Source organism: Rousettus aegyptiacus, unplaced genomic scaffold, assembly GCF_014176215.1.
Source record: "Rousettus aegyptiacus isolate mRouAeg1 unplaced genomic scaffold, mRouAeg1.p scaffold_m13_p_4, whole genome shotgun sequence".
Taxonomy (NCBI): Eukaryota; Metazoa; Chordata; class Mammalia; order Chiroptera; family Pteropodidae; genus Rousettus; species Rousettus aegyptiacus.
The window spans coordinates 122,182,659-122,207,212 of NW_023416307.1; the positions used below are offsets into that span (position 1 = coordinate 122,182,659).

General features: G+C 49.6%; 1 protein-coding gene across 2 annotated transcripts in view; it reads left to right on the forward strand.

The window, feature by feature from the left end:
• The first annotated feature begins 517 nt into the window (after nucleotides 1–517).
• CAND2 (cullin associated and neddylation dissociated 2 (putative)) overlaps nucleotides 518–24,554 on the forward strand; it is a 29,618-nt gene continuing 5,581 nt past the window's right edge. The window contains exons 1-14 of one of the 2 annotated variants that reach the window (XM_036219026.1): nucleotides 549–627; nucleotides 1,192–1,232; nucleotides 5,581–5,724; nucleotides 7,465–7,619; nucleotides 8,370–8,493; nucleotides 9,916–10,181; nucleotides 11,505–11,610; nucleotides 11,790–11,932; nucleotides 13,369–13,661; nucleotides 14,502–14,643; nucleotides 14,991–16,493; nucleotides 20,219–20,314; nucleotides 23,112–23,281; nucleotides 24,366–24,530. In XM_036219026.1, coding sequence (XP_036074919.1) covers nucleotides 5,585–5,724; nucleotides 7,465–7,619; nucleotides 8,370–8,493; nucleotides 9,916–10,181; nucleotides 11,505–11,610; nucleotides 11,790–11,932; nucleotides 13,369–13,661; nucleotides 14,502–14,643; nucleotides 14,991–16,493; nucleotides 20,219–20,314; nucleotides 23,112–23,281; nucleotides 24,366–24,530 — 3,303 coding nt within the window. In that variant the 5' untranslated portion in view covers nucleotides 549–627; nucleotides 1,192–1,232; nucleotides 5,581–5,584. Of the gene's footprint in view, nucleotides 628–1,191; nucleotides 1,233–5,580; nucleotides 5,725–7,464; nucleotides 7,620–8,369; nucleotides 8,494–9,915; nucleotides 10,182–11,504; nucleotides 11,611–11,789; nucleotides 11,933–13,368; nucleotides 13,662–14,501; nucleotides 14,644–14,990; nucleotides 16,494–20,218; nucleotides 20,315–23,111; nucleotides 23,282–24,365; nucleotides 24,531–24,554 lie in introns of both variants that reach the window. The other variant, XM_016122056.2, reaches the window with a different exon arrangement.

Sequence of the window (24,554 nt, forward strand, 5' to 3'; positions counted from 1 at the left end):
GGGGCAGGCCAGCATGAGGAGTGGGGTTGGCGTGAGAGTGTTTGCTTGGTTGGCTTGATGCAATAGCAGCTCCTATTCCTTGAATGCCTACAGATGAGGAAGCTGAGGCTCAGAAAGGTAAGGTAACTTGGTCGAGGCTACACAGCAGGGGAACTGGAGGAGCTGGAATTCGAACCTAGGGCTATGGTACCACGCGCCCAAGTCATGGGATAAGGGCTGAGGGGCGCAGAGCGCGGAGCCGTGGAACCACAGGCATCACAGGGAGGAGCTGTCCGGTGATAGGTGGTGAGCTCCCCATCTCCGGGGGTGTGCAAGCCGGGGCTGGGCCGTCCACGGCAGGAGCAGACACCGAGCCGAGATGGCGGGGCCCCCCGCGGGCCCCCTCCCGCCTCCCGCGGTGGCGGCTGCGGCCGAGGCCGGAGCGCGCCGCCGGCGGGGCGGGGCGGGGCGGGGGCTGCTATTTCTGTCTGGTGAGCGCAGCCCGCGCGGCGAGGCGGGGCAGGGGGCGCCCGCGCCGCCATATTCCCTCCCGCCGGCCGGCCCGCGGCGCGCAGCCACCATGAGCACCGCCGCCTTCCACATCTCCAGCCTCCTGGAGAAGATGACGTCCAGCGACAAGGACTTCAGGTGCACCCCGCTGCCCCGCCCCGTCTCCTCGCCTCCTTAGAAACCTCCGGGCTTCTTCCCTTCCCAAGGAGCCGGCCACCCCCCGACATTGCAGCCCCTGCCTCGTCTCCCCGCGTTAAGCCCCGCCTCCTGCGATTTCCCCCCTTTCTTGACTTCGACCCCAGATTGCAGTCCTGCCCTCTCGGTGACTTTAATAATCTCTCCTTCATCACCCGCCGTGCAAACTTCAGCCCCTGACTCCTGTCCTGTTATCAAAGCTCCAGCTCCGCCCTTCTGCACCTTCTTCTGCCTCTTTTCATTTATGCCCAGTCCTTGTCTCAGCTCTGCATTTGACGCTCCCACAGTTAAGCCCTTGGCTTCTCTTGAAGGACCCCAGCGTTGCCCCTTCTTACCCCACAATGTAACCGGGCCCCTTCCCAGGACCACAACCCTGGGATTGACTTTTTCACTGATACCCTCAGCACGCTCCCTTCCGCCCTCTTCTCAAAATCACCCCAGGCCTCCTCCCTGCACATCAGGGCACCTTCTCTCATCTCCTCCCCTCCTTGGTTTGCTTTGACACAGCCTGAAGGAGGGAGCTGGGCTGTGTGGCTTTGCAGGCAGAGGTAGGTGATGGTTCGGGTGGAGGGTTCTAGGTTGTGTGTGTCTTCCCCTTCCTACTTCTTCTCCCATCATCACTGAGCTGCACAAGAACAGGGCTGAAAAGAACAGAGGAAACCTTTGGCCCAATCCTCTCATCCTCAGGGGGAAACTGAGGCCCAGGGAGGTGAAGGGACTGGCCTGGCCCATGCTCACATAGCCAGTTCTGGACCATCTAACCTGAAAGGAGCTCTTGGAGACCAACGTAGCCACACACATTTATTGAACACTCTATCACTTTATCCCCATTTTACAGATAGGAAAACTGAGGCCCAGAGGCATGAAAGGCCTAGGTACAGTCACAGAGCTAGGGAGTGGAGGCCTTGGGGTCCAAATCCAGGTCAGTATAACACTGAGGCTGAGGTTTTAGTGAGGCCATCAGATTCCAGCCCCCGACAGGAAATTGACCCCTCTGCCTTCTGAAACTCATTCCTCAGCACCTCTCAAGAGCCTCTAGTACAGCATTAGTAGAACCTTTGAGCCACGATCCTGGATTCAGATCCTGACCCCAGCCACTTCCTGGCTGTGTGACCAGGGATAGGCTGCCTAACCCCTCATGAACCTCAGCTTCTGTTTCTATAAGGTGGAAATAATAACAGAACCCACCTCAGAGGGTTAATGTGAGGATGAAATGAATTAATACATGTGGAATGTTTAAATTAATGGCTGCCACTGGACAGGCACTTACTAAATGGACACTATTATGACTCTGTGCAATCAGAAATCTACCATGTCCTCTCCCCACTCTGGGCCTTTACCTGGAAGTTCTGTGCCCCTCACTTCTTTTCTGCCCCTTCACCTGGCTAGCTTCTGCTTGTTTCTGCTATGTTACTTCTTAGTCTTGGGATACCCAGGGCTCTTGGACCACTGGGCTGTGCGCTTTTTGCAAATCAGAGCCTCTTCTGGGTACACAGTAAATGCTGAGTGAATGTTTTCTGTTTCCAGGCTCCCTACTATACTGTCCAGTGTGATTTCATTCAGTCCACTTGTCTGCCTGGGTGATAGTGATTATTCTTCCTGTTCTCCAGAGGCTTGGAGAGGTGAAGTGACTTGCCCAAGGTCACACAGCTGGCCAATGGCTGAGGGGATTTGCACCACTGTCTCTAGGGCCTTAGGTCTAGTCTCCAGGAGAGGGAGTTGGCTTTGTCACTTAGAGCCTGAGAAGCCCTTTCAGCCTGCTCTGCCAGTGGCCCTGAGAACACTTAACACCGCCCAAGCATATGAGAATGGTGTCTATTTTTAAAGTTCACATGCCAGGGGAACTGTCCTGCTTACCAGCTGTCCAGGCACCCATGTGGCTGAGTGTTTCAGCTGAGTTGCCTCTAAGGTTTCTCTGGAATGAAACTGAGACTATGTCCTCTGGCTCCCAGAGGCATGCAGTGACTGCAAATGGAGGTCCCAGGCAGGGTAGAGGAAGCCTTTGATCACTGTTATTCCTGGGCCCTCACTTGGTGGGCAGGAGGCTTCCCTGTTCCCACTCAGACTCCAACAGTGAAGCAGGTAAACTGGGGAGTCTGGCAGGAATTCCCACATCATTTCCTGAAAACAGTATTGATTGACTGGTAGGCTGATTCTCTTCCCAACTTGCTGTGTGACCCTGGGCAGTTCCCGCAACCTCTCTGAGCCTAGTTTCCTCATTTGCCTCATACTAGAAACTCATTGTCCTATTAAAACCTGCCAAGGATGTTATGAAGTGGGACAAAGAAAATTCCCATTTGATAAATGGAAAAGTTGAGGCTCAGGGAGGCATCAGTTGATCAAAGTCACTTAGTTGATAAATGATAAGACCAGTATATTTACTTAAAGCCAAACTTAAGTGTTAAAGCACTTATCTACCAAATTATACACTTTCCTGTACACCCCCACTACCACCAACCTACCCATATACACAATAGGGCTTTCTTTCTCAGAGAGATGAATGTTTGCTGATACTCGGGGGTGTCTGAAATGCTGAGGCATATTTCAAGAGGGTTGATTTCTGAGGTCAGGTTTTCATACAGCTTTTTGGCTCTGAGCCTTGTTAGAGGCTGGCTACTCCTGCCCTCACCCTGTTCCCCAGGCCCTCTTTGGACCTTTTCTTTGTTGGGCCTGGAGTCCCAGAGATGAAACTGACACGCTCCTGTGAATTCACAGTTTAATAAGGGAGACACAGTGGTGATCATGCCTGCACTGAAGTGTGAGAAGTGCCATGATGGTGGGGTGCAGAGTGCTCTAAGAGGGTCCTGTCCAGAGGAACGTGTGCTTAGAAAGCGTGGGTGGAGGACAGGGCAGAGTGGTCAGGGCAGAGTGGTCAGAGGAGTCATCCAGAGGCTGAGATATTTGAACTGGGCTCTTGACAGGTGAATAAATGTTCAGCAGGTTCTCCACCTGTTGAAAGATAGGAGTAGGAGGCCCATCTTGGGCAAAGGAGCACATCCCTTGGGTTGTCAGGCTGAGCTGGGTCTCTGTAGACGTCAGCAGAAATGCGGCTTAGAGATCCTGCCTGCCTTCTCAGAACATTTCCTCAGCTGGACAGACCTAGGAGTTTATGTGCCTATCCCAGGCCTTGGCCTGGCTCCGATCCAAACATCTTCCTTCGCCTTACTGTGGCTGCTTTTCCTGTTATAGCTAGGCTGAGAGGGGGGCATGGTCAGCCCTGCCACTCCCTCTTCGCCTCCAGCCCAGCCTCCTTCCTTCTCTCAATGGCTTGAGGCTTATCCCAGCTGTTAAAAATACATCTATGACATCAACAAGTCCCCTCTTAGTAACAGGGTGCTGTGGGCAGCCATGAATTTCAGCAGCAGTTCTGAAACTGCAAAGAGGAGGCTGATGGTGACTGATTTTGCCACAAGAGGCTTGGGGCTAGGGCTCTTGATTGACTGGCTCAAACCAGAAAGCAGGGCTGCTGTGAGGAGGTGGGTGGCCTGGTGGATCAGGAAAAGCTGGAGGCTTCCTGGGGCTGCCCCTCTTTGGTCCTGACTTTACAGCATTTCTCCTCACTGCGATGTCCAACCTTCTCCTCGAGTCTCTACTATCTAGGGCCTGCAAAAGCCAGTAAACAGATGGAGTGGGCCTGGTGGGGGCCTGGTGACTTTGGGTGTGTGTCCCACCTTAAGAAGGGAGCCATAACTTGACTAGAGCCAGTTTTTGTTCCCAGGGACTGAGGGACTGTAGGCTCAGTTGTATTCAAATAATCTGTTTTCAAGAGAATATCAATACTTTTATGTCGACTCTCCCAATTTTCAAATATTGATAAATAATTCAAATTTTCAAAAAAACATTTGCAAGGTGGTTACAGTTAAGGGCCGTCAGTTTAAGACTGTGCTCACCTCTCTGAGGCTTGGCAGGAATGGTGCTCCATAATGCCCCCACAGCCTCAACTCTCCCTGGCCTTCAGATTGTCACTGCACTTTCCATCCCTGTCAGGCCACAAGGATTTGCACACCTGGGGGTGGGTAGCCCTTGATTCTGATTCCTACCCTGGGTCAGGGAGCTACGACTGGGGACTGGTCAGTTGTTGGTGTCAGTGTCTGAGATATGCCCGTGCCAGTGGTCCATGAACATAGCCTAAGACAGTGGTTCTCAGAGTGTGGTCTCTGCCTCTCAGCATCATCCAAGAACTTGTTAGAAATGCTCCAGCGGGGACTGATTCAGAAACCCTGGGGATGGGGCCCAGCAGTATTTAACAAGCCCTGCAGGCGATTCTCATGCTGGCTGCAGTTTGAGAACTGCTGGTCAAAGGGTAGAGACTGAGTTGATTCTCTGAAGTGGAGGTGGGCAAAGCTAGCCCACTCTGCTTGTCTGGTAGAGAGGCTTCTTACTGACACGTGACTTAGTTGCAAGGAGTCTGTTCAACCTTTTTTCATGAATGAGATGTGAATGATGTACCATGCCATTATAATAATGGCAGTGCCACTCACTGAGTGTTTATTTACTGTTCTCTCACTGTGTGCTATGCACATCATATGCATTGTCTCATTTTATCTTCCATACAACCCCATAAGGCAGGTACTATCCTCATCCCCATTTTCCAGACAGGTAAATTAGAGTTCAGTATGAACTTTTGTCTAAGTTCATATTTGCATAAATGGCAGAAGCAAGAGCCACTAACTTTGAAGCCCTGTGCATTTAGCTAGTATGCTGTGCCACTCCTTGTGGTAGTTGGTATCTCTCACAATCAGGTCTCCTGTGGTAGCTGGACCATGCCTACAGCCCAGATAATCTACTTGCCCTTGAATCTTTTTATCAAGGTCTGCTTCTGGGGGAACCCTAGGATACTGCCCAAATTACCGGGGCCCAGGAGCTGCTCAGCAATCCTCTGCCCTCCCTGCTCAGGTTCATGGCAACTAGTGATCTGATGTCAGAGCTGCAGAAAGACTCCATCCAGCTGGATGAGGACAGTGAGCGCAAGGTGGTAAAGATGCTGCTTAGGCTCCTGGAGGACAAGAATGGTGAGGTGCAGAACCTGGCGGTCAAGTGGTAAGTGTCGGCTTTGGTGGGGACAGAGGGCACCCGTCCAGTGTGGGAGGTTCCTGCCCCTTTAGGGTACAGCCTCTGAGAATTGCAGAGCAGTTCCTGGAGCCCCAGTGGAGCTGGACAGTGCCTTGGTCTGGCTTCCCCCAGAAGTAGACTAGGCAACAAAGATTCAGTTGTAAGTTTATTTGGGAGGTGATCCCAGGAAACTCCAGTGTGGGAATAGAGAAGTAAGGCAGGGAAGGAAGAAAACCAATAAAGCCTGCATTATCAAGCAAGTTACTTCTGTGGGCGAGCATAGCTTACCCTACTGGAGACCTCTGGGACAGTGTGGGACATGCCCCTTGGAGTGTTCCCACTTGCCAGTTCTCTGTCAGTCTTTGGCTGAGGGCTGCTCTTGGGGTTTGGTGGAGGGTGATGCATTCCCTGCACATCTAGCCAGAGAAAGCCCTCAGGCACAGATGCAGGAGCTGGCATGCACCGGGGTAGTGAGGGCTGAAGGGACACAGGGGATGAGGGAAGCAAAAGCCTTTGCCATAGGCATCATGAGGTTGTGGTCCTGGCAGCTTGGCTACTTACCTCCATAGCTGAAAAGGCAAGATGGTGCATGTGTAGGGCATGTGCATGGGGTGGGGGATAGGGAGGTGGGCAGGGCACTGAGAAATGGCAGGGGTCAATAGTCAACAGAGAATTGGGTCACTGCCTTTTTAGCAGTACTCTGTGAGCTGGGTTCAGGCTTTCTGGGTTTTGTTAATGAAGTTCAACTTGATCCCAAGAGAGAAGGGAATTCAGTAAAGAGTTTTATGTAGGAAAGTGACATGGTCAGGTGTGTGGTCTGGCTGGAGGGGGGTGGCTCAGGCAGAGAGGCGAGAATCCGCATTCTAGTGCACACTGACATCCTTGGACAACCACGCTCATTTAGATCGAAGGTTCTCAGCCTTGACTACCCATTAGAATCACCTGGGGAATTTAAAAAACACCCATTGTCCAGGCCACACCTGAAACCAGTTAACTCAGACTTTGGGGCTGACACCCAGCTAACAGTTTTTTAAATGCCCCAGACAATGGCATTGCACAATTAAGGCTGAGAGACAGGACATATAGTGCAGCCGTTTCTAAACATTAATGTGCATTCAGATCCCTTGGGGACTTTCTTAAATTGCAGATTCTGGTTCAGTTCTAGGCTAGGACCTGAGAGTCTGCATTTCTGACAAGTTCAAAGTGATGCTGATGGTGCTGATCCTTAACCACATTTTGAGAAGAAAGGCTCTAAGGCATGGATTCTCAAAGAATGGTCCCTGGACCACTGGTGTCAGTATCTATTGGGAACTTGTTAGACATGCAAATTCTTGGGCCCTACCAGATCTCCTGAAGCTGAAAATCTGAGGTGGGGCCCAGTCATCTGTGTTTTAACAAGTCCTCCAGGGGATTCTGATATCCAATCCAGTTTGAGAACCGCTGCTCTTGGGCACTCCATGGTTTCTAGCTGAGATTACGGGTTGGATGGTTTGGCTATATACTGAGATGCAAAACCCAGGAGGAGATGCAGGTTTAAGAGGTAGCAGGCACAACATTGGCATAGCCAGAAGGTGCCTCTACTTCTGGCAAAATAGGGAGTCCTCTGTTGATCCAGGGCCTTTTCCTCAGCACATGTGGCCCCTCGGGCATGAGGAAGCAAAAGGGACAGCCCAACCCAGGCTGAGTCTGGGGCTTTGGGACCCTCTCCCTCCCTTCCTCTCTGCTCAGCCTGGGTCCTCTGGTGGGCAAAGTGAAGGAGTACCAGGTGGAGACCATTGTGGATGCTCTCTGTGCCAACATGCGGTCAGACAAGGAGCAGCTCCGAGACATCGCTGGCATCGGCCTCAAGACCATCCTGTCAGAGCTCCCCCCTGCAGCCACAGGTACCCAGGTCCCAGGGATTAGGTACTATTATTTATTCTAGTTTATAGTTAAAGAAACTGAGGCTCAGAGAGGTGAGGGGACTTACCTCAGGTCAACCAGCTAGTCAGTGGCAGAGAATTCAGACCCGGATCTACTGTAAGTTTACGGCTGTGTCAGGAAGGAATGCTTTTAGCTGCAGTAACAAAATCTAACACATAGCAGCTCGAAGAAGTAGGGGATTACTTTTCTCACATAATTCTGAAGGGATCAGCGACTTTTTTTTGCAGCTCCAATTTTAGTATATGTGCTGTTGAAGCAAGCACTTTGCAGCTCAATTAGGACAGGGCTGAGTCTCTGCCCGGGTCTCTTATACTTTATAAGAAGAGCACATGTTTCCCCAAAAGTCCCCAGAAGACTTTGACTTGTATCTCACTGGCCAGAACAGGGTCACCTGATTTCTCCTAGCAGCAAGGGAGTCCAGGAAAGAATTGCTTAACTTTTCCTGCCTCTCTAGTGGAGGGCAGAAGGAAGGAGGGGCTGGGTGTGGGGAGAACCAGCCAGTAGATCGGCTGTCAGTTTTTCAGCTCCCTGAGCTGTTTCCTTTAGTTTGATTAGGACTCTGGATCAAACCTGGGACCGCTTGAGCCCTGAATTCCCTGGGTTAGCAGGATTCTCAGGCACATGGGCTCAGGAACACAACTAGAACAAAGGCCAACCAGAGGTAGAGGCCAGCTTTGTGCTTCACTGTGCCCACCTTGTGCTCTGTGCAGGCTCTGGCCTGGCCACCAACGTGTGCAGGAAGATCACCGGCCAGCTCACCAATGCCATTGCCCAGCAGGAGGATGTGGCTGTGCAGCTGGAAGCCCTGGACATCCTCTCTGATATGCTGAGCAGGTGCAGGAGGCCACCTTGGGCAAGAAAGACCCAGGTGGGAGGGGGAGCAAAGGGGACAGGGAAGGACTGAAAACCACATAGTCAGCACCTACTGCACACTAGGCATACCAAGCCCTATGCTTGAGGCTCCTTAATTGTTCCAGCAGTCCTGCAAAAGAGAGCTCATTTGTCACAATTTTATAGGCTGTGAGAGGTGATGTGGCCTGCCTGAAGTCACACTGTCAATAAACGGCAGAACCTAAGATTTGAACTCAGGTCTCACCATAGCTGAAGCTCAGGTGTGTTCATCTTCTTCCTCACCTTCTTCTTTCTCTTTCTTCTTTTGAGCTAATATAGCAGGGCCTTTGTTTTAAATTGCAATGCATGTTTTTAAAGTATTTATTCATGCATTAAGTCTCCCAAGATTTAAGCACCTACTTCGTGGCCAGAGAAATGCTGGGTGCTGGACTTGTGCTGGGAATGTGGAGTGGCTCAGTCTCAGTCATTCCTAGGGAGGAGCTTACAGACATATCAACTGTGACTGGAGTAAGAACAATAAGGATAAGAACAGGGCCTGTAGGAGCTCAGAGGAGGAGTCCTTAACCCAGCTGGGGGGTGAGGACACTTCCTCGAGAGGGTCCTGTTAGCTGAGCCTTCAGAGATGGACAGGACTTGGCCAGGCATAGATGGGACAGAAGGGAACACTGGAACAGGAGACTGCCTTCAGTCCAGAGGATCAAGGCAAGAGAAGATATAGGGTCCTGGGGGTCGCGCAAGGCAGTCATGAGAAGTCTGGGCTGGACAGAGAGATATGGGAGGGTGAGGTCAGTGTATTCGTGTGGAGAAAAGAAGAGGTCTTAGGACATGTGTGGGACAGAAAATACACAGGCCTGGTCCGAAGGTGTGGGTAGAAGCTGCTGAGGCTCACAGGGGTTACCTTCTACCTGTGGAGAAACCATTCTCCTGTGTTGCCTTTTGCTTTGAGCCCAGAGCTCAGTTTATCGTAACAAAGGGCTCTAGGGAGCCACTTAGGAGATTAAAGGAGTTAAGCAGAGGAATGACCAGATTAGAGGTTGATTTTAGACCACTCTGATCTCAGCGCGAGATGGGAGGGGGTGGACTTTGAGGCAAGGCACAGACTCCCAGGAAATCAGGACAGTCCCACTGTCGTTACCATCAGGCCTTCTCTCCAGGCTGGGAGCTTGGACACCTGGATTCAAATTCTGGCCTTACATTTCTTGGCTGGATATCCTTGAGAAATTACCTTCCCTTCTCTGCTTTCTTTCGTGTAATAATAAAGATGCCACACAGATGTAGGGCTCCTTTCCGTTTACGAAGGGCCATTGAGTTGTCATAATTCTGGGGAGGAGATCAGGAGAGGATGTGGAGAGGGGAGATGAGTGGCCCCAGTAGACCCGCCTGACGCCCCCTCTGGCTCCCCAGGCTGGGTGCCCCACTGGGCGCCTTCCATGCCAGCCTCCTGCACTGTCTCCTGCCGCAGCTGAGCAGCCCGCGCCTGGCGGTGCGCAAGCGAGCTGTTGGGGCTCTTGGCCACCTAGCGGCTGCCTGCAGCACCGACCTCTTCGTCGAGCTCGCTGACCATCTCCTGGATCGGCTTCCCGGCCCCCGCGCACCTGCCAGCCCCGCCGCCATCCGCACCCTGATCCAGTGTTTGGGCAGCGTTGGCCGCCAGGCAGGTCACCGCCTGGGTAAGGGAACCATATCCCTGGGCAAGGAGATGCTATGGAAGGGGGCGGGGTCCAGGCTGAGAGGGTGGGGCTGGCCATCTCTAAGGGAGTAGGGTTTAAATACCTGGAAGAGCAGAACGGGGCCTGAGAGGCAGCAGCCCTAAGCGCAGTTCTGCTCTGAGCCTTACTTGGAGGCTCTCAGATAATTATAAATCATGCTACCAAACTTCAATAAAATATGTTCTGTCCTCCTATTTTAACAAATATACCTTAATAACAACCTGTAAGCCAGGTTTGAATTTTTAAAAATTTTTATTGGGAGATAATGTATGTACAACAAACCACACTGTTTAAAGTGTATAATTCAGTGTGTCTTGACCTGTGCATACACCCACGAAACTACCACAATCAAGATGCAGAACGTTTCCATCCCTCCCAAAAGTTTCGTTGTGCCCCTTTGTAGTCCATCCCTCCCTCTTCCCCACCCCAGGCAACCTTAATCTGCTCTCCGTGACCATGTATTATTTTATAGAAATGGAATCCTGCAACCAGGTTTGAATTTATTCTCAAACACCTTGGCATTCTGGAGTAGGACAAGGCAATGTGGGTAAAGTTTGCCATGGTCTTCTCTTCCCTTCCCTCTGGTCTCTCAGCAAGGGACCTTACAAGTACACATAGGGACCCCAGCCCATAGTCTCACTCTATCCAATCCCGTCCCCCCCTTCCCCCACCACCGCCACACACACACACCAAATAGCAGCCACCACTTGGCCACTCTTGAGACTATGGACCTGGGAAAGAGGTCTGCATGGGACCCAGACAAAAGTTTGGGGTCAGTGGGCAGGAAAGTGGAGAAGGGTGTAGCTGGAGAGGGGCTAAAGCAGAGCCCTTCAAAGCCCAGGAATCAGGCAGGGGCCCCTCATGCCTGGTCTGTAAGGGCAGTACCTGCTTCTGCTTCTCTCCTTTTTCCATCCAGGGCTACAATCTAGTACAGGAAATAAGGCAAGGACATGAGTAATAGTTTCAACAAGAGATGCATCTTATTGAGTGTCTACTCAGTGCCAGTACCTGAGTGAAGCTCTTTATCTGCATCATTTCATTAATCTTCACAAAGTCTCTGTCTGGTGGGCATTGTGATAAATAGACTGAGGTCAGAGAAGTATTGTGACATGCCCAAGATCTCAGAGCTTATAGGTGGCAGAATCAGAGCTAGAACCCACATGTGCTTGAGTCTGACGCCTCTGAGTTGAATTTACAGTGGTTAGGGCTGCGGGCTTAGGGACAGACTGTGGGCTAGGGGAGCCCGGGAAAGGGTTGTCCTCAGTGACCCACCTGGTCCTGCAGGGGCCCACCTGGACCGCCTGGTGCCTCTGGTGGAGGAGTTCTGCAACTTGGATGACGATGAGCTCCGGGAGTCCTGCCTCCAGGCCTTCGATGCTTTCCTGAGGAAGTAGGTGCAGTGGGATGCTGGAAGATGGGGCCCCAGAGTTTCACTGGGAAGTTAGTGGGGACAGGGTTGGAGGCAGTATGCTGGCCTCAGAGCAATAAGATCTCAGAACTCACTACTGGGCCCTGCTCCCTGCCCTGTCCTGCCTGAGTCCACCAGAGCCTCCCCATTCCATTCTACAGGTGCCCCAAGGAGATGGGCCCTCATGTGCCCAATGTGACCAGCCTGTGCCTTCAGTACATGAAACATGACCCCAACTATAACTATGACAGTGATGGGGATGAGGAGCAGATGGAGACGGAAGATAGTGAATTCAGTGAGCAAGGTGGGTGGCCAATTTGTCATTGGGGCTGGAGGGCAGAAACGGGTGCATCCTTACTGGGATACCCCCCATTCACCCAGCCAAAGACAGGAGCCGTATTTAGTGCCCCATCCTGATCCCAACTGTTCTGCAGTCTCCAAGCCCTGCCTACCATAATCTGGATTCCCCAATGTCCTCATCTTTTCTGACTGCACAATAACAGCAGTAGTAATCACTGACATTGATTGAGCATCTGCTGGTGTCCTAAGCACTCTCTTATTTTATGTTCCTTACAGTAACCCTGGAAAACTAGGCATTTATTATTATCTCCATATTTCAGACAAGGAAACTGAGACTTAGAGAAGCTATTTGCCTGAGATAACACAGCTAGGAAGTAGCATAGCTGGGACTTGAGAGCCATGTCTGTGAGACTCCTCCACCTCTATACTGCCATCTCTACCCTTTTAGTCACGGCTTCCAAGAGACAATGCTTTAACCCAGCAGAGTGAAGCTCTAATGGTGGAATGATAAACACCGATAGGGGAGATACCTAGATGGGGAGTGGATTCAGTGGCTTCTTTCTGTGCCTGTGGTCCTATCTGTCACTCAGATGGACACCCAAGTTTCCTGAAAGCAGGACATCGATGGAGGCGGGGGTCTTAGGGTCTGATGGCATCCTTGGAACAAGATGGGATGATAGGAGATGAGCTTGGATAGGCACGTTGGGGCCTCGGATGTCAAGTCGGGAGACTAGACATTTTCTTGTCAGTAACTGGAAGCTATGGATGCTGCTTTGTGGATGGCATAGAGTAGAGGTAACAAATCATGATCCGTCAGAGGGGGGACATCTGCTCAGCTGACAGGTTACATCCATGGGATCATCCATATGGTCTACTGCGACTTGTCCAGATGCCAGCTCTTAGAGTCTAAGTCAATAGAGCAGTGTGGGTAGGAACACATTGGCCCCTGACCCCATGCCTGGGGCAGCCTTAGTTAGGGCCATCCCTTCTGAGCTTCATGTGTCTCCCCAGGTGATAGTGCACCCCAAATAGATTCTCTGGGTCCTTACTGAAGACTTAGAAGTCAATTTTTATCCTGGTATAGTCCAAACAACAAAGGGTTTAGAGACAGAGAGAGGACCCTGGTTTAACTCCAGCTATTTTCCTGTTTATGTAACTTGGGGTGGATCACTTCCTTCTGAGCCCCATTTTTCTCATCTCTACAGTGGGGAAATAATCCATCTCACAAGGTCATTATGAAACTAAAATGAGATTGTGGATTTGAAGTGCTTTGTGCCATCCATAGCACATAGTAGGTGTTTATTAAATGGTAGGTAACATTCCTAATAGAGTATAAATAATGATTATCAGAAAGGTGAAGCACAGGCACAGTCCCTCCTCTCTGTCCTCAGGGACGCCTGAGTGGGGCAGGGTTCCATGGGTATCTCATTCCTGTCCCAGAGAGTGAGGACGAATACAGCGACGATGATGACATGAGCTGGAAGGTGCGCCGGGCAGCGGCCAAGTGCATGGCAGCCTTGATCAGCTCCCGGCCAGACCTGCTGCCTGACTTCCACAGCACTCTGGCACCCGCACTCATCCGCCGCTTCAAAGAACGGGAGGAGAATGTCAAGGCTGATGTCTTCGGGGCTTACATCATGCTGCTGCGGCAAACACGGCCCCCAAAGGGATGGCTGGAGGCAGTCGAGGAGCCCACCCAGACTGGCAGCAACCTCCACATGCTTCGGGGACAGGTGGGCATGCCTTCACCTTTTTCCCATCCCTTTCCTTCCCTACTCATGACTCACCCTCCCTCCTGCTCACAACGCTTCCATCTAAACATCTTCCCACTCATCCACCTGCCCCACCATCTGTCCATCCACTGAAAGTGCGAATATTGAGCACCTACTATGTGCCCAGCCCTGTATATCAGGTGTTGGGGCCTAGCAGGGAGCAAGACAGATAGATGAAGGCCTTGCCCCTGGACCATACAGTTCTTGGGTCTTGCTGATAGATTGGATATGGAGGAAGGGGTAGGGAGCTGTCATGTGAGTTCCAGGCTCTGGCTGAAGCATGGAGTGCAGTTCCCTAAGATGGTAGGGTATGAAGAGGGTGATGTGTAGAGTCCTATTCTCAACATTTATGTTCGAGGCCCTTGGGTGTCTGAGTGGAGACATCAGGTGGGCAGTCAGCACTCGAGTCTGGTGTTGGTGATATGGATCAGGAGTCATTGCTGTGCTGACATCTGAAGCTTGGGGGAATGGATGAGCCCATCTGGGGTGAACCCAACTGGGGAAGGGAGGGGCCAGTGCTTTTCCCCTCGGGGTGTGAGGGTGGGAGCTAGACTGTGTAGTTTTGAGCAAGTTACTTAATCTCTCTGTACCTGTTTCCCCATCTGTAAAGTGGGCTCAGGAGTAGTACCTATCTCAGAAGGTCTGAGTATTGAATCAGGTGCCTGGTACAGAGTGAATGATGGAAAGCTTGGGGTGGGGCCATCCTTTCCATGCTGGGGTCCTCTGTGGGCAAAGTTCCCCAGGAGTAGGTGGGGTGTGGAGGTTCCCTGGTGGTCATTCACCCCCCTCACCTGCCCACAGGTGCCCCTTGTGATCAAGGCACTGCAACGGCAGCTTAAAGATCGGAGTGTCAGGGCCCGCCAGGGCTGCTTCAGTCTCCTCACCGAGCTGGCGGGCGTCCTCCCTGGCAGCCTGGCAGAGCACATGCCTGTTCTGGTAGCAGGTAGGATAGACCGGAACCTGGTATGTGCTGTCCTGGGCCTCTCCAGAACCTGGATCCCGGTCCCCAACCCTCAAGGGTGCCCCTGTTCAGCAACCTGTGGTGGCTCCCCATTTCTAGCAGTGAAAACAAAGCTGGGGCACAGGCCCTACCTCTTGGTTTTAGATGGCTTCCCTGGCCTGTGTCCCTTAGCCCTGGCCCCAGCCAAGCCCTGACCTCTCGGAATCTGCTGCATAAGAGCCCAGGTGCCTGGATCCAGCTCAGATACCTGTGGGTGTTTCACCCCACACCCAGGGAAGGTTGTATTGGGTCAGGATCTGTGGCCTGTAACCTTTGCCCTCATCCTGTAGGCATCATCTTCTCACTGGTGGACCGCTCCAGCTCTTCCACTATCCGGATGGATGCCTTGGCCTTCCTGCAGGAACTACTGGGCACAGAGCCAGCTGAGGCCTTCCATCCGCACCTGCCCACCCTCCTGCAACCTGTGATGGCCTGTGTGTCTGACCCTTTCTACAAGATCGCAGCTGAGGCCCTGCTGGTGCTACAGGAGCTGGTGCGGGCCCTATGGCCCATGGACAGGCCTCGGATGCTGGACCCCGAGCCATATGTTGGAGAAATGTCTGCGGCCACCCTGGCACGGCTCCGTGCCACCGACCTAGACCAGGAGGTGAAGGAGCGGGCCATCTCCTGCATGGGCCACCTCGTGGGCCACCTGGGTGATCGGCTAGGGGATGACCTGGAGCCATCATTATTGCTCCTCCTGGACCGCCTGAGAAATGAGATCACTCGGCTGCCTGCAGTCAAGGCACTGACGCTGGTGGCCGTGTCCCCACTACGGCTTGACCTGCAGCCCATCCTGGCCGATGCACTGCCCATTTTGGCCTCATTCCTGCGCAAGAACCAACGGGCACTGCGGTTGGCCACACTAGCTGCTCTGGATGCCCTGGCCCAGAGCCAAGGACTCAACCTCCCTCCGTCCGCTGTGCGGTCTGTGTTGGCGGAGCTGCCCGCTCTGGTCAACGAGAGCGATATGCATGTGGCCCAGCTGGCTGTGGACTTTCTTGCCACGGTAACCCAGGCCCAGCCAGCCTCTTTGGCTGAGGTCAGTGGCCCCGTGCTCTCAGAGCTGCTGCGGTTGCTGCGTTCACCTCTGCTACCAGCAGGTGTCCTGGTGGCCGCTGAAGGCTTCTTGCAGGCTCTAGTGGGGACCCGTCCCCCGTGTGTGGACTATGCTGAGCTCATCAGCATGCTCACTGCACCTGTTTATGACCCGGCTATAGACAGTGGGCCAGGCCTCCATAAGCAGGTGTTCCACTCTCTGGCTCGGTGTGTGGCAGCTCTTGCAGCTGCCTGTCCCCAGGAGGCAGCAGGCACGGCAAACCGCCTAGTCTGTGATGCCAGGTCACCCAAATCCAGCGCGGCGGTCAAGGTCCTGGCATTCTTGTCACTGGCTGAGGTGGGCCAGGTGGCTGGACCAGGTCCCCAGCGGGAGCTGAAGGCAGTGCTCCTGGAAGCCTTGGGGTCACCCAGTGAGGATGTGAGAACAGCTGCCTCCTATGCACTGGGCCGTGTGGGTGCAGGGAACCTACCCGATTTCCTGCCCTTTCTGCTGGGGCAGATCGAGGCCGAGCCCCGACGGCAGTACCTGCTATTGCACTCGCTCAGGGAGGCCCTGGGGGCTGCTCAGCCTGATAGCCTGAAGCCCTACGCGGAGGACATCTGGGCCCTGCTGTTCCAGCGGTGTGAGGGTGCTGAGGAGGGCACCCGGGGGGTAGTGGCCGAATGCATTGGGAAGCTGGTCCTCGTGAACCCTCCATTCCTTCTGCCCCGATTCCGGAAGCAACTTGCTGCAGGTAGGGGCACAGTTGTGGGCAGAAGTAGCCTAGATCCGAGGTAGGCGGTTTGCCCAAGTGTCAGAGTGGCCCCCACAAAGTGAGCTCATTTAGATGATTGGGTGTGAGAATCATAATGTGTATAAGACAAAGGCAGAGGAGCCATTAAAAACTATTTCCTGAGATTTATAGGCCTCCCATGGGGCTCTATGGGATGGAGGGGACAGAATCCTTGATAGGTACCTTTAACAAAGAAACTTTTCAGGATCCCACTTTTGTAATTTTTGGTGAGGACATTAGCCTTATGCTCCAGGCAAAAATTGATAAAAGCAGTTGTGTGAGGAACCGGAAACTGTAGCCTGCGGAGTGTATCTCTCGCACTAGCTTGAACCAGGAGCAAATAGAAATGTAGTCTAGATTGGAGGGCTGGGCAGGAACCAGGGGACCATTTTTGTGTGGTTAGATGGGGCACATCAGGGTGTTCCACAGCTGGGGAAGAAAGAAAGCTGGCTGGTGTACATGTGGGGCTGTTTGGGTCCCTGAGAATAAAAGTCTAGCCTTCATGCCACAAGCTGGCTTGGTGTGTGGCAGCCCTTACCTGATAGGGTAAGGCGGGGGGGGAAGGGGCAGGGGGTATCAGTTCACATAATGTAGGCAGAGTGCTTAGTATAGGGTGTCATATCTAATTAACACTGCTGTTGTTGCTGTGTGGGTGATTAAGCCCTTGCTGGGTTACTGGCTTTATAAGGAGCAGCTGTGTGGCCCTCAGCCCTGCACAGACAGGAAGAACATTCCCTGAGGATAGTCCCTGTCACACTCACAGGGCTCTTCACCAGAACACTTGAGAGGCAGTCTTGAAATGAGGAGCAGCCCTGCCTTTTGTAAGCTCTAATTTGTTTCTGCATCATGCATGCTGTTGAACCAGCTACTGGGTTGGTTACATGTTCTTTTTACTGCCGGCTGCTGAGAAGGAAGCTTAGAGCCAACTTAGTAGCCTGCTTCTAGAGAGTTCATGGGACTTCCCAGTTGCCTCTTCCTGCATGCCCCTCACTCTATTCTAGTCTCCATCTCAGGTCCCTGCATTGTCCTCATTTTTATTTTAAATGCACTTAATCCTATCCTATTATGCACATCTTCATCAGCCACCCTGAATCTTCTTCTGAGCCAGTCAGGATGGAAAGAGAAAGGAAAAAACAAAAAGTCTAAATTTAGTAGCTCTCACTTATACATACCCTAGCACCAAATTGTAAACTTTCTCCTGAGTCTTGAACATAAGGTCTGTATGATGGAAACAGCCTTAACCCCTGTGGGGTGGGGTGGAGAGAAACGAACAGTTTATTTGTTTTTATTCCTGTTGTATTGATATAATTGACATATAATGCATATTAGGTTAAGAGTACAACATAATGATTTGATATATGTATATATTGTGAAATGATTACCACAGCAAGCTTAGTTAATATCTATCACCTCTCATAGTTACATTTTTCCCCTTGTGATGAGAAGTTTTAAGATATACTTGTCTCTTAATAACTTTCAAATATATAAAATAGTATTGTCAGCTATAGTTATGTTGTACATTACATTAGCAGGAATTATGTACTTATACCTGGAAGTGTGTACCTTTTGACCACCTTCAACCATTTCACCCACCCCAAACCCCATCTCTGGCCACCACAAATCTGATCTCTGTCTCTATGAGTTTGGTTCTTTTAGATTCCACGTATAAGTGAGATCATACAGTATTTGTCTTTCTCTGTCTGACTTATTTCACAAAGCATAATGCCCTTAAGATCCATCTATGTTGTGGCAAAAGGCAGGATTTCCTTCGTTTTTGTGGCTTAACAATATTCCTAGGTGTGTGTGTCACATTTTCTTTATCTATTCATCCATCGTTGGACACTTAGATCATTTCTATGTTTTGGTTATTGTAAATAGTGCTGTGGTATACATGAGAGCGCAGATATCTCTTTGGAATAGTGATTTTGTTTCCTTCAGATATATTCCCAGAAGTGGGATTGCTGGATTATGTGGTAGTTAAACTTTTAAATTTTTGAGGCACCTTCATACTGTTTTCCATAGTGGCTACACCAATTTACATTTCCATCAAGAGTGCACAAGCATTTTCTTTTCTCCACATCCTTGCCATCATTTCTTTCTGATGACAGCCATTGTAACAGGTGTGAGGTGATATCATGTTGTGATTTTGATTTGCATTTCCCTGATGATTAGTGATACTGAGCACCTTTTCATGTACCTGTTGTCCTTTTGAGTATCTTTGGAAAAACTGTCTATTCAAGTCATTTGCCTATTTTTTAATTGGATTGTTTGCTTTGCTATTCAGTTGTATTTCTTTACATATTTTGGATAATAACTCCTTATCATGGTTTGCAAATATTTTTCCCCATTCCATAGGTTGTCTTTTCACTTTGTCGATGGTTTCTTTTGCTGTGTAGAAGCCTTTTAGTTTGATGTAGTCCCACTTGTTCATTTTTGATTTTGTTGCTTGTGTTTTAGGTGTCAAATCCAAAAAATTATTGCCAAGACCATGTCAAGGAGCTTTATTCCTATGTTTTCTTCTTGGAATTTTATGGTTTCAGGTTTTATATTTAAGTCTTTAATACATTTTGACTTAATCTTTGTGAATGGTGTAAGATATGGATCTTGTTTCATATCCAGTTTTCTCAGAACACTGTATATTGGAGAGACTGTCTTTTCTCCACTGAATGTATTTGGCTCCCTTGTCAAATGTTAGTTGACCATATATGCCTGGGTTTATATCTGGGCTCTCTATTTTGTTCCATTGGTCTATGTATGTTTTTATGCCAGACCATACTATTTTGATAACTATAGCTTTATAGTATAGCTTGAAATTAGGAAGCGTGATGCCTCCTGGCTTCTCATTCTTTCTCAAGATATTTGTGCTTATTTAGAGTCTTTTGTGGCTCCATACAAATTTTGAGATTGTTTTTTTTTCTATTTCTGTAACAAAATGCTATTAGAATGTGAGCAGTTTAGAAAGAACATTGAGAAGCATGTGGAGCAGCTGCTGATTTATTTCTTTCACCCAGTAGGAAATGTGTTTCCCTCCCTTTATTCAGCTTCTCTACTCAAAAAGCAAGCAGAAAAGCAAAACTGAGATATTCATTCCCAAACTGAATTCTGTTGCAATCCCTTTGGCCATCAGCCTATCTGAAGTACAGCTGCCTTCTGCTTGGAGAATACAGGACTGAGCAGGAGGGCCCAGCCAAGGCTCAGAATCAGCTATTGAATTTTGGATCTGCTGTGTAACCTTAGATGTGAACTTAACCTTTCTGGATCTCTCTTTCCTCTATACATTAGATATTAATAACTTTAATAATTATTTTATTGTGAACCAATTAATAGAACCATTTTGAGGATTAATTAAAATAATATGCCTGAAAAATAGAATTCAGTTCCAAGGCCTAAGCAAAAATCTTTCTTTGAGTTGATCACTGTCTTGGGTTCTTGGTTCCCTGTTTGTATCCTGCAGTGTGGTTACCCTAGAACTGGCAATTTTACTCTCTCAACTGCTTCAGGGAAGATTCTAGGCTGCTAAGGAAAATGGTAGCATTGTCTTCCCCAGAGATTACAGGGCACGTTTCAAGTGAGGAGGGGCTACAGTTCTGTCTCCCATGAGGAAGAAGAGAGTCTTGGTACCTTATGATCTTTGAGTGTCTAGGATTGGCCCTGCCCCTTATCACGTCACTGCCTCTTGCCTGCAGGTCAGCCGCACACCCGGAGCACTGTCATCACAGCAGTCAAGTTTCTCATCTCAGACCAGCCCCATCCCATCGATCCCCTCCTGAAGAGCTTCATCGGTGAGCAGAGCATCCCCTCTTCCCCAAACCCTGTTTAGCCCCCTCCACAGCCCTTGAACTGGGACTGATTTTTCTTATACATTAGTTGAAGGGACTTGGAGACCTGGGAGGCCACCTCACCCCCATGACAGCATGGGGCCTGGGTTCAAATCCCTGTGCTGCCGCTGAGTTGTTGGGTGAGCCAGGCATGCCCCTTCTCACCTCTGAGCCTCAGATTCCTCATTGGTAAAATGGGGACAAGGAACCCTTATCTGCAGTTCCAGAATTATTTTGGAGACCCCATGGGTTATTGAGAGAGAAAGTGCTCCATGAACACACAGGCTCTTATAAGTAGGAAACCACCAATCTCTGGCATGTACTGGCGTCAGAGGGCACAGCTGCACTGGGGTAGGGGATAGCGGCTCTTCAACTTGTCCCCTGTCCAAGGAGCCTTCTGGCCCGAGGAGCCCAGGCAGCCTTCATTGGGAAGAGACTGAGCACTCATTCCTTTGGGGCTCTGCAGGATCAGGCTTACTTCTTCAGAACTCCAAGACTGTGGACCTTGAACTGGACCACAGCAGTTCAGGGAAGGCAGCCTAGTGGGCTGTGAAGAGGTTTTGGAGTCTGCCATCCTTGAGTTCAAATCCTGGCTCTGCCACTCGCTGGCTGTGTGAGAGGGTGTATCATCTCATCCTCAGCCGTAAAATAGGGGTGCTGATCTCCACCTGCCAGGGCACTACTTGGTGTGAAATCAAGGGGTCATCAGGTATGACCACATTCTGAATTGTAGAACATGTCCAGTACAGCTACAGCAATATCATCAGCAGCGACTTTATCTTGTTACCTGACCCAGTGGGCACACACTGCTTCCAGCCTCGATTTCCTCCCTTTCGCATAAGCTGCTCTCTTGGCTGGGACCCCCAGGGGCCTCCACCTGGGTGTTTGGTTTTTGTTGGTGTATATTTGAACCACGTTTTTTGAGCTCTTACTGTGTATCACTTTAATATACTTTAATATACATCATCATAGTTAGGCTCATAGAGTAGATTTGAACTCAGGTCTTGCTGGTTCCCCACAATCGTGTTCTCACAGAGTGGAGAACCTAGGAGCCAGCATGGCACAGTTGAAGGGCCTAGAGGCTGCCAGCCTTGGGTTGGAATTCCACTCTGCTGGGACATTGTTCTCCGCAGTGCATCACATTGGGAAGCACATGATGGCAGTTTGTCCCGTGTCTGGTGATGGTAACTGATCACCTGGGTAAGGTGGAGACCTTCAGATTTCTTCACTCTACAGTTACTCTTTTTCCTTTGGAATGAATAAGTATGTTTTAGTCTGTTCAAATAACTTCTTCCTCATCAGAGTTTTGCCCATTACATTTGTATCTGTTGTAGTTTCTTACCTGAATTAGTGATTACTGACAGTTGCCAAATAGTGACTTTCCGATTCCAGCATTCTATCCAGCATATGTATTAGTTGGCATTCTATTCTCAGGAAGAACTTTTCCTTCTCCCCCATTTGTTTATTTATTTACTAATTTATTCATATCATTATAGACTGATGGATGGATTCTTGTCTCATTCAGTGTGCTATATAATCTATTACTGTATTTATTTTGATTTTCAAGATTGTCTCAGATTTAGCATGTGGGAGCCCTTCAAGCTTGTTCCTGTGTTCATTGACATGTTTCCATAATTCTTTGAGTATATTCATACTTTTTGGCACAATAAGATGCTCCAGTCTCATCTTTCCTGCCCTAGCCCTGGAATCAGCCATTTTCCCAAGGAGTCCCAATTCCTTTTAGTAGAGAATGGTATTTAGAATCCAAGATCTGGACACTAGGTGTGCTCATTGCTACTGGAGTGCCATTGTTGTAGGTCCTCTCAGCAGACAGTTCATACTAGGAAATATGTATATGTATGAATATGTACACAGGCAGACACACATATGTCCATGTATTAACTTCCTATTCCAGCCCACCACCACAGGAGTTTATTCTAGCTTTCTCCCATTCCATATGTCCTTCTCTTACAAGGAGAAACGCAGCTCCTATTATCTACGAGATATTTATTCACTTAATTTTGGAATACAAAGAGAGTAGTCTGAGAATTGCTATAACCTTTATATCTGTGAAAAGTCAGTATTTGCTTGTAGTTCTTTTATATTTAGCTTGAGGGCATGTAATAAGAATTCTTTGGAAGTTACTTGGGTGAGTTGTTTTCTCCATCATAACCTGGGTGGTTATGTTAATCATTTGAAATAGTTTTTTTTTTAGGGATTCCCCCATTCTCGATTTTATTTATTAATTATATAAAGCATTAACACAGTTATTAAGAAGTCTAAACTGTACAAAAAGTTATACTTAAAGAAGTTCTGTATGACTTTAAGTTTCTTCACCTCTCCGATCTTCAGGAGCCTCATCTGTAATATCAAGTTAACATTTGTAGGATCTTTGCTTTGTGCCAGGCCCTCTGCTATGTGCTTTATATACATTACCACGTTTTAAATCATAAAACAGCTCTACAGTATAGGTACTGCTATTACCCCCATTTAACAAATGAGGACATTGAGGCTCTCCAAGGTCCCAGAGTTAGAAAGTGGTAGAACCTGGATCTGAACCCAAGCCAGACTCAAGTTCACATTTTCCTCTGGACTTTGAAGGCTTGCTGTGCATGGTACAAAGCTCAGAACATGCTCACCCACATTCAGCCAGGTCTGCATGACTCGCATGAACCAGATCACCGAGGTGGAGGTGGAGGTGGAGGTGGTTTGTGTCTTGGCTGTGCCATCCTTGACACCCCCCCTCTCGTTTTTTTGCCAGGAGAGTTCATGGAGAGCTTGCAGGACCCAGACCTGAACGTGCGCCGGGCCACTCTGGCTTTTTTCAACTCAGCCGTGCACAACAAGCCCTCATTGGTACGGGACCTCCTGGATGACATCTTGCCTCTCCTCTACCAGGAGACAAAGATCCGCAGGGACCTCATCCGAGAGGTAACACCCGGGGAGAACTGAGTGGGAGCCCTGCGGCCTGTTGGGGCTATGGTGATGACCAGGCCCCATGGCCTATGTCAAGTCTTATATCCCTACTTCCCAGCTGTGTGACCCTAGCAGGGCAACCTAATCCACTCCAAGTCCCAGTTTCTCTTTACAGGCAAAATGAGCAAAAGAATCATGTCTGCATCATAGGACTGTTGAGAAGATTCAATGAGTTAAGTCCTACAGGTGCTCAGACTGCTCCTGGCACACAATCAGCACACAGTAAATGTTGGTGGCTCTTGTTAGCACCCAATATTCAGCAGATGTTTATGGAACACCAGGCCTGTGTCTGAGTGCCAGGACTCAGAGCTGTTCCACATATGGTTTCTGCACCATGGCCTCCTGAAGGAGAGAGACACCTGCTCTGCTGATTATTTAACTTATTTAGAGCCCAGTTGGCAAAGTAAGGATTTAAGGGACAGAGATTAAAGGTGATTTAACAGCTAAGTCATCACACAATGTAATAAAAATGTCTGAACCACCTAGCATCACTGCAGAGGAAGTGACTGTTTAAAGAAGTTATGAGTTTCGCAAAAGAGGAGACATTTGAGCTGGGTTTGAATGGGGGAGAAGGAGTTTACCATTAAGAGCAGAACATCATGGTTAAAAGCCTCAGAGAGACCTGAGTTTTTAATTCTGGGTCAGCCATTTACTAGCTGTGTGTTTTTGGGCAAATTAATTAACCTCTTTGAGCCTTCATTTCCTCATATGTTATATGGGGTTAATAGTAACACTGGCTTCGTAGGGCTGTTATGATGCTCGAGTAAAATGCCTTCTGTCAGGCACTCAGCAAAGAGCTTAGCACATCATAACTGCTCAGTAGATTATAATAATGATAATTATTATTGTTATTGTTATCATTATCAAAGGTCATTCAGGCTGAGCAAAGGCATGTAGACTTGAGAGTATAAGGCATGATTTGGGGACGAGACATAGGATTGAACAACAGAGGTGCGGGTTGTGCGGCAGGAACTAGGGGAGGTATTCTTACACTCTGGGGTTGCATCCCTTAACCTCTTGTCATCCTTCCCTCCTTCAGGTGGAGATGGGGCCCTTTAAGCACACAGTGGACGATGGGCTGGATGTGCGGAAGGCAGCCTTTGAGTGCATGTACTCACTGCTTGAGAGCTGCCTGGGCCAGCTGGACATCTGTGAGTTCCTGAACCATGTAGAAGACGGCCTGAAGGACCACTACGATATCCGGGTAGGATGAGCCCCCTGCCAGTCC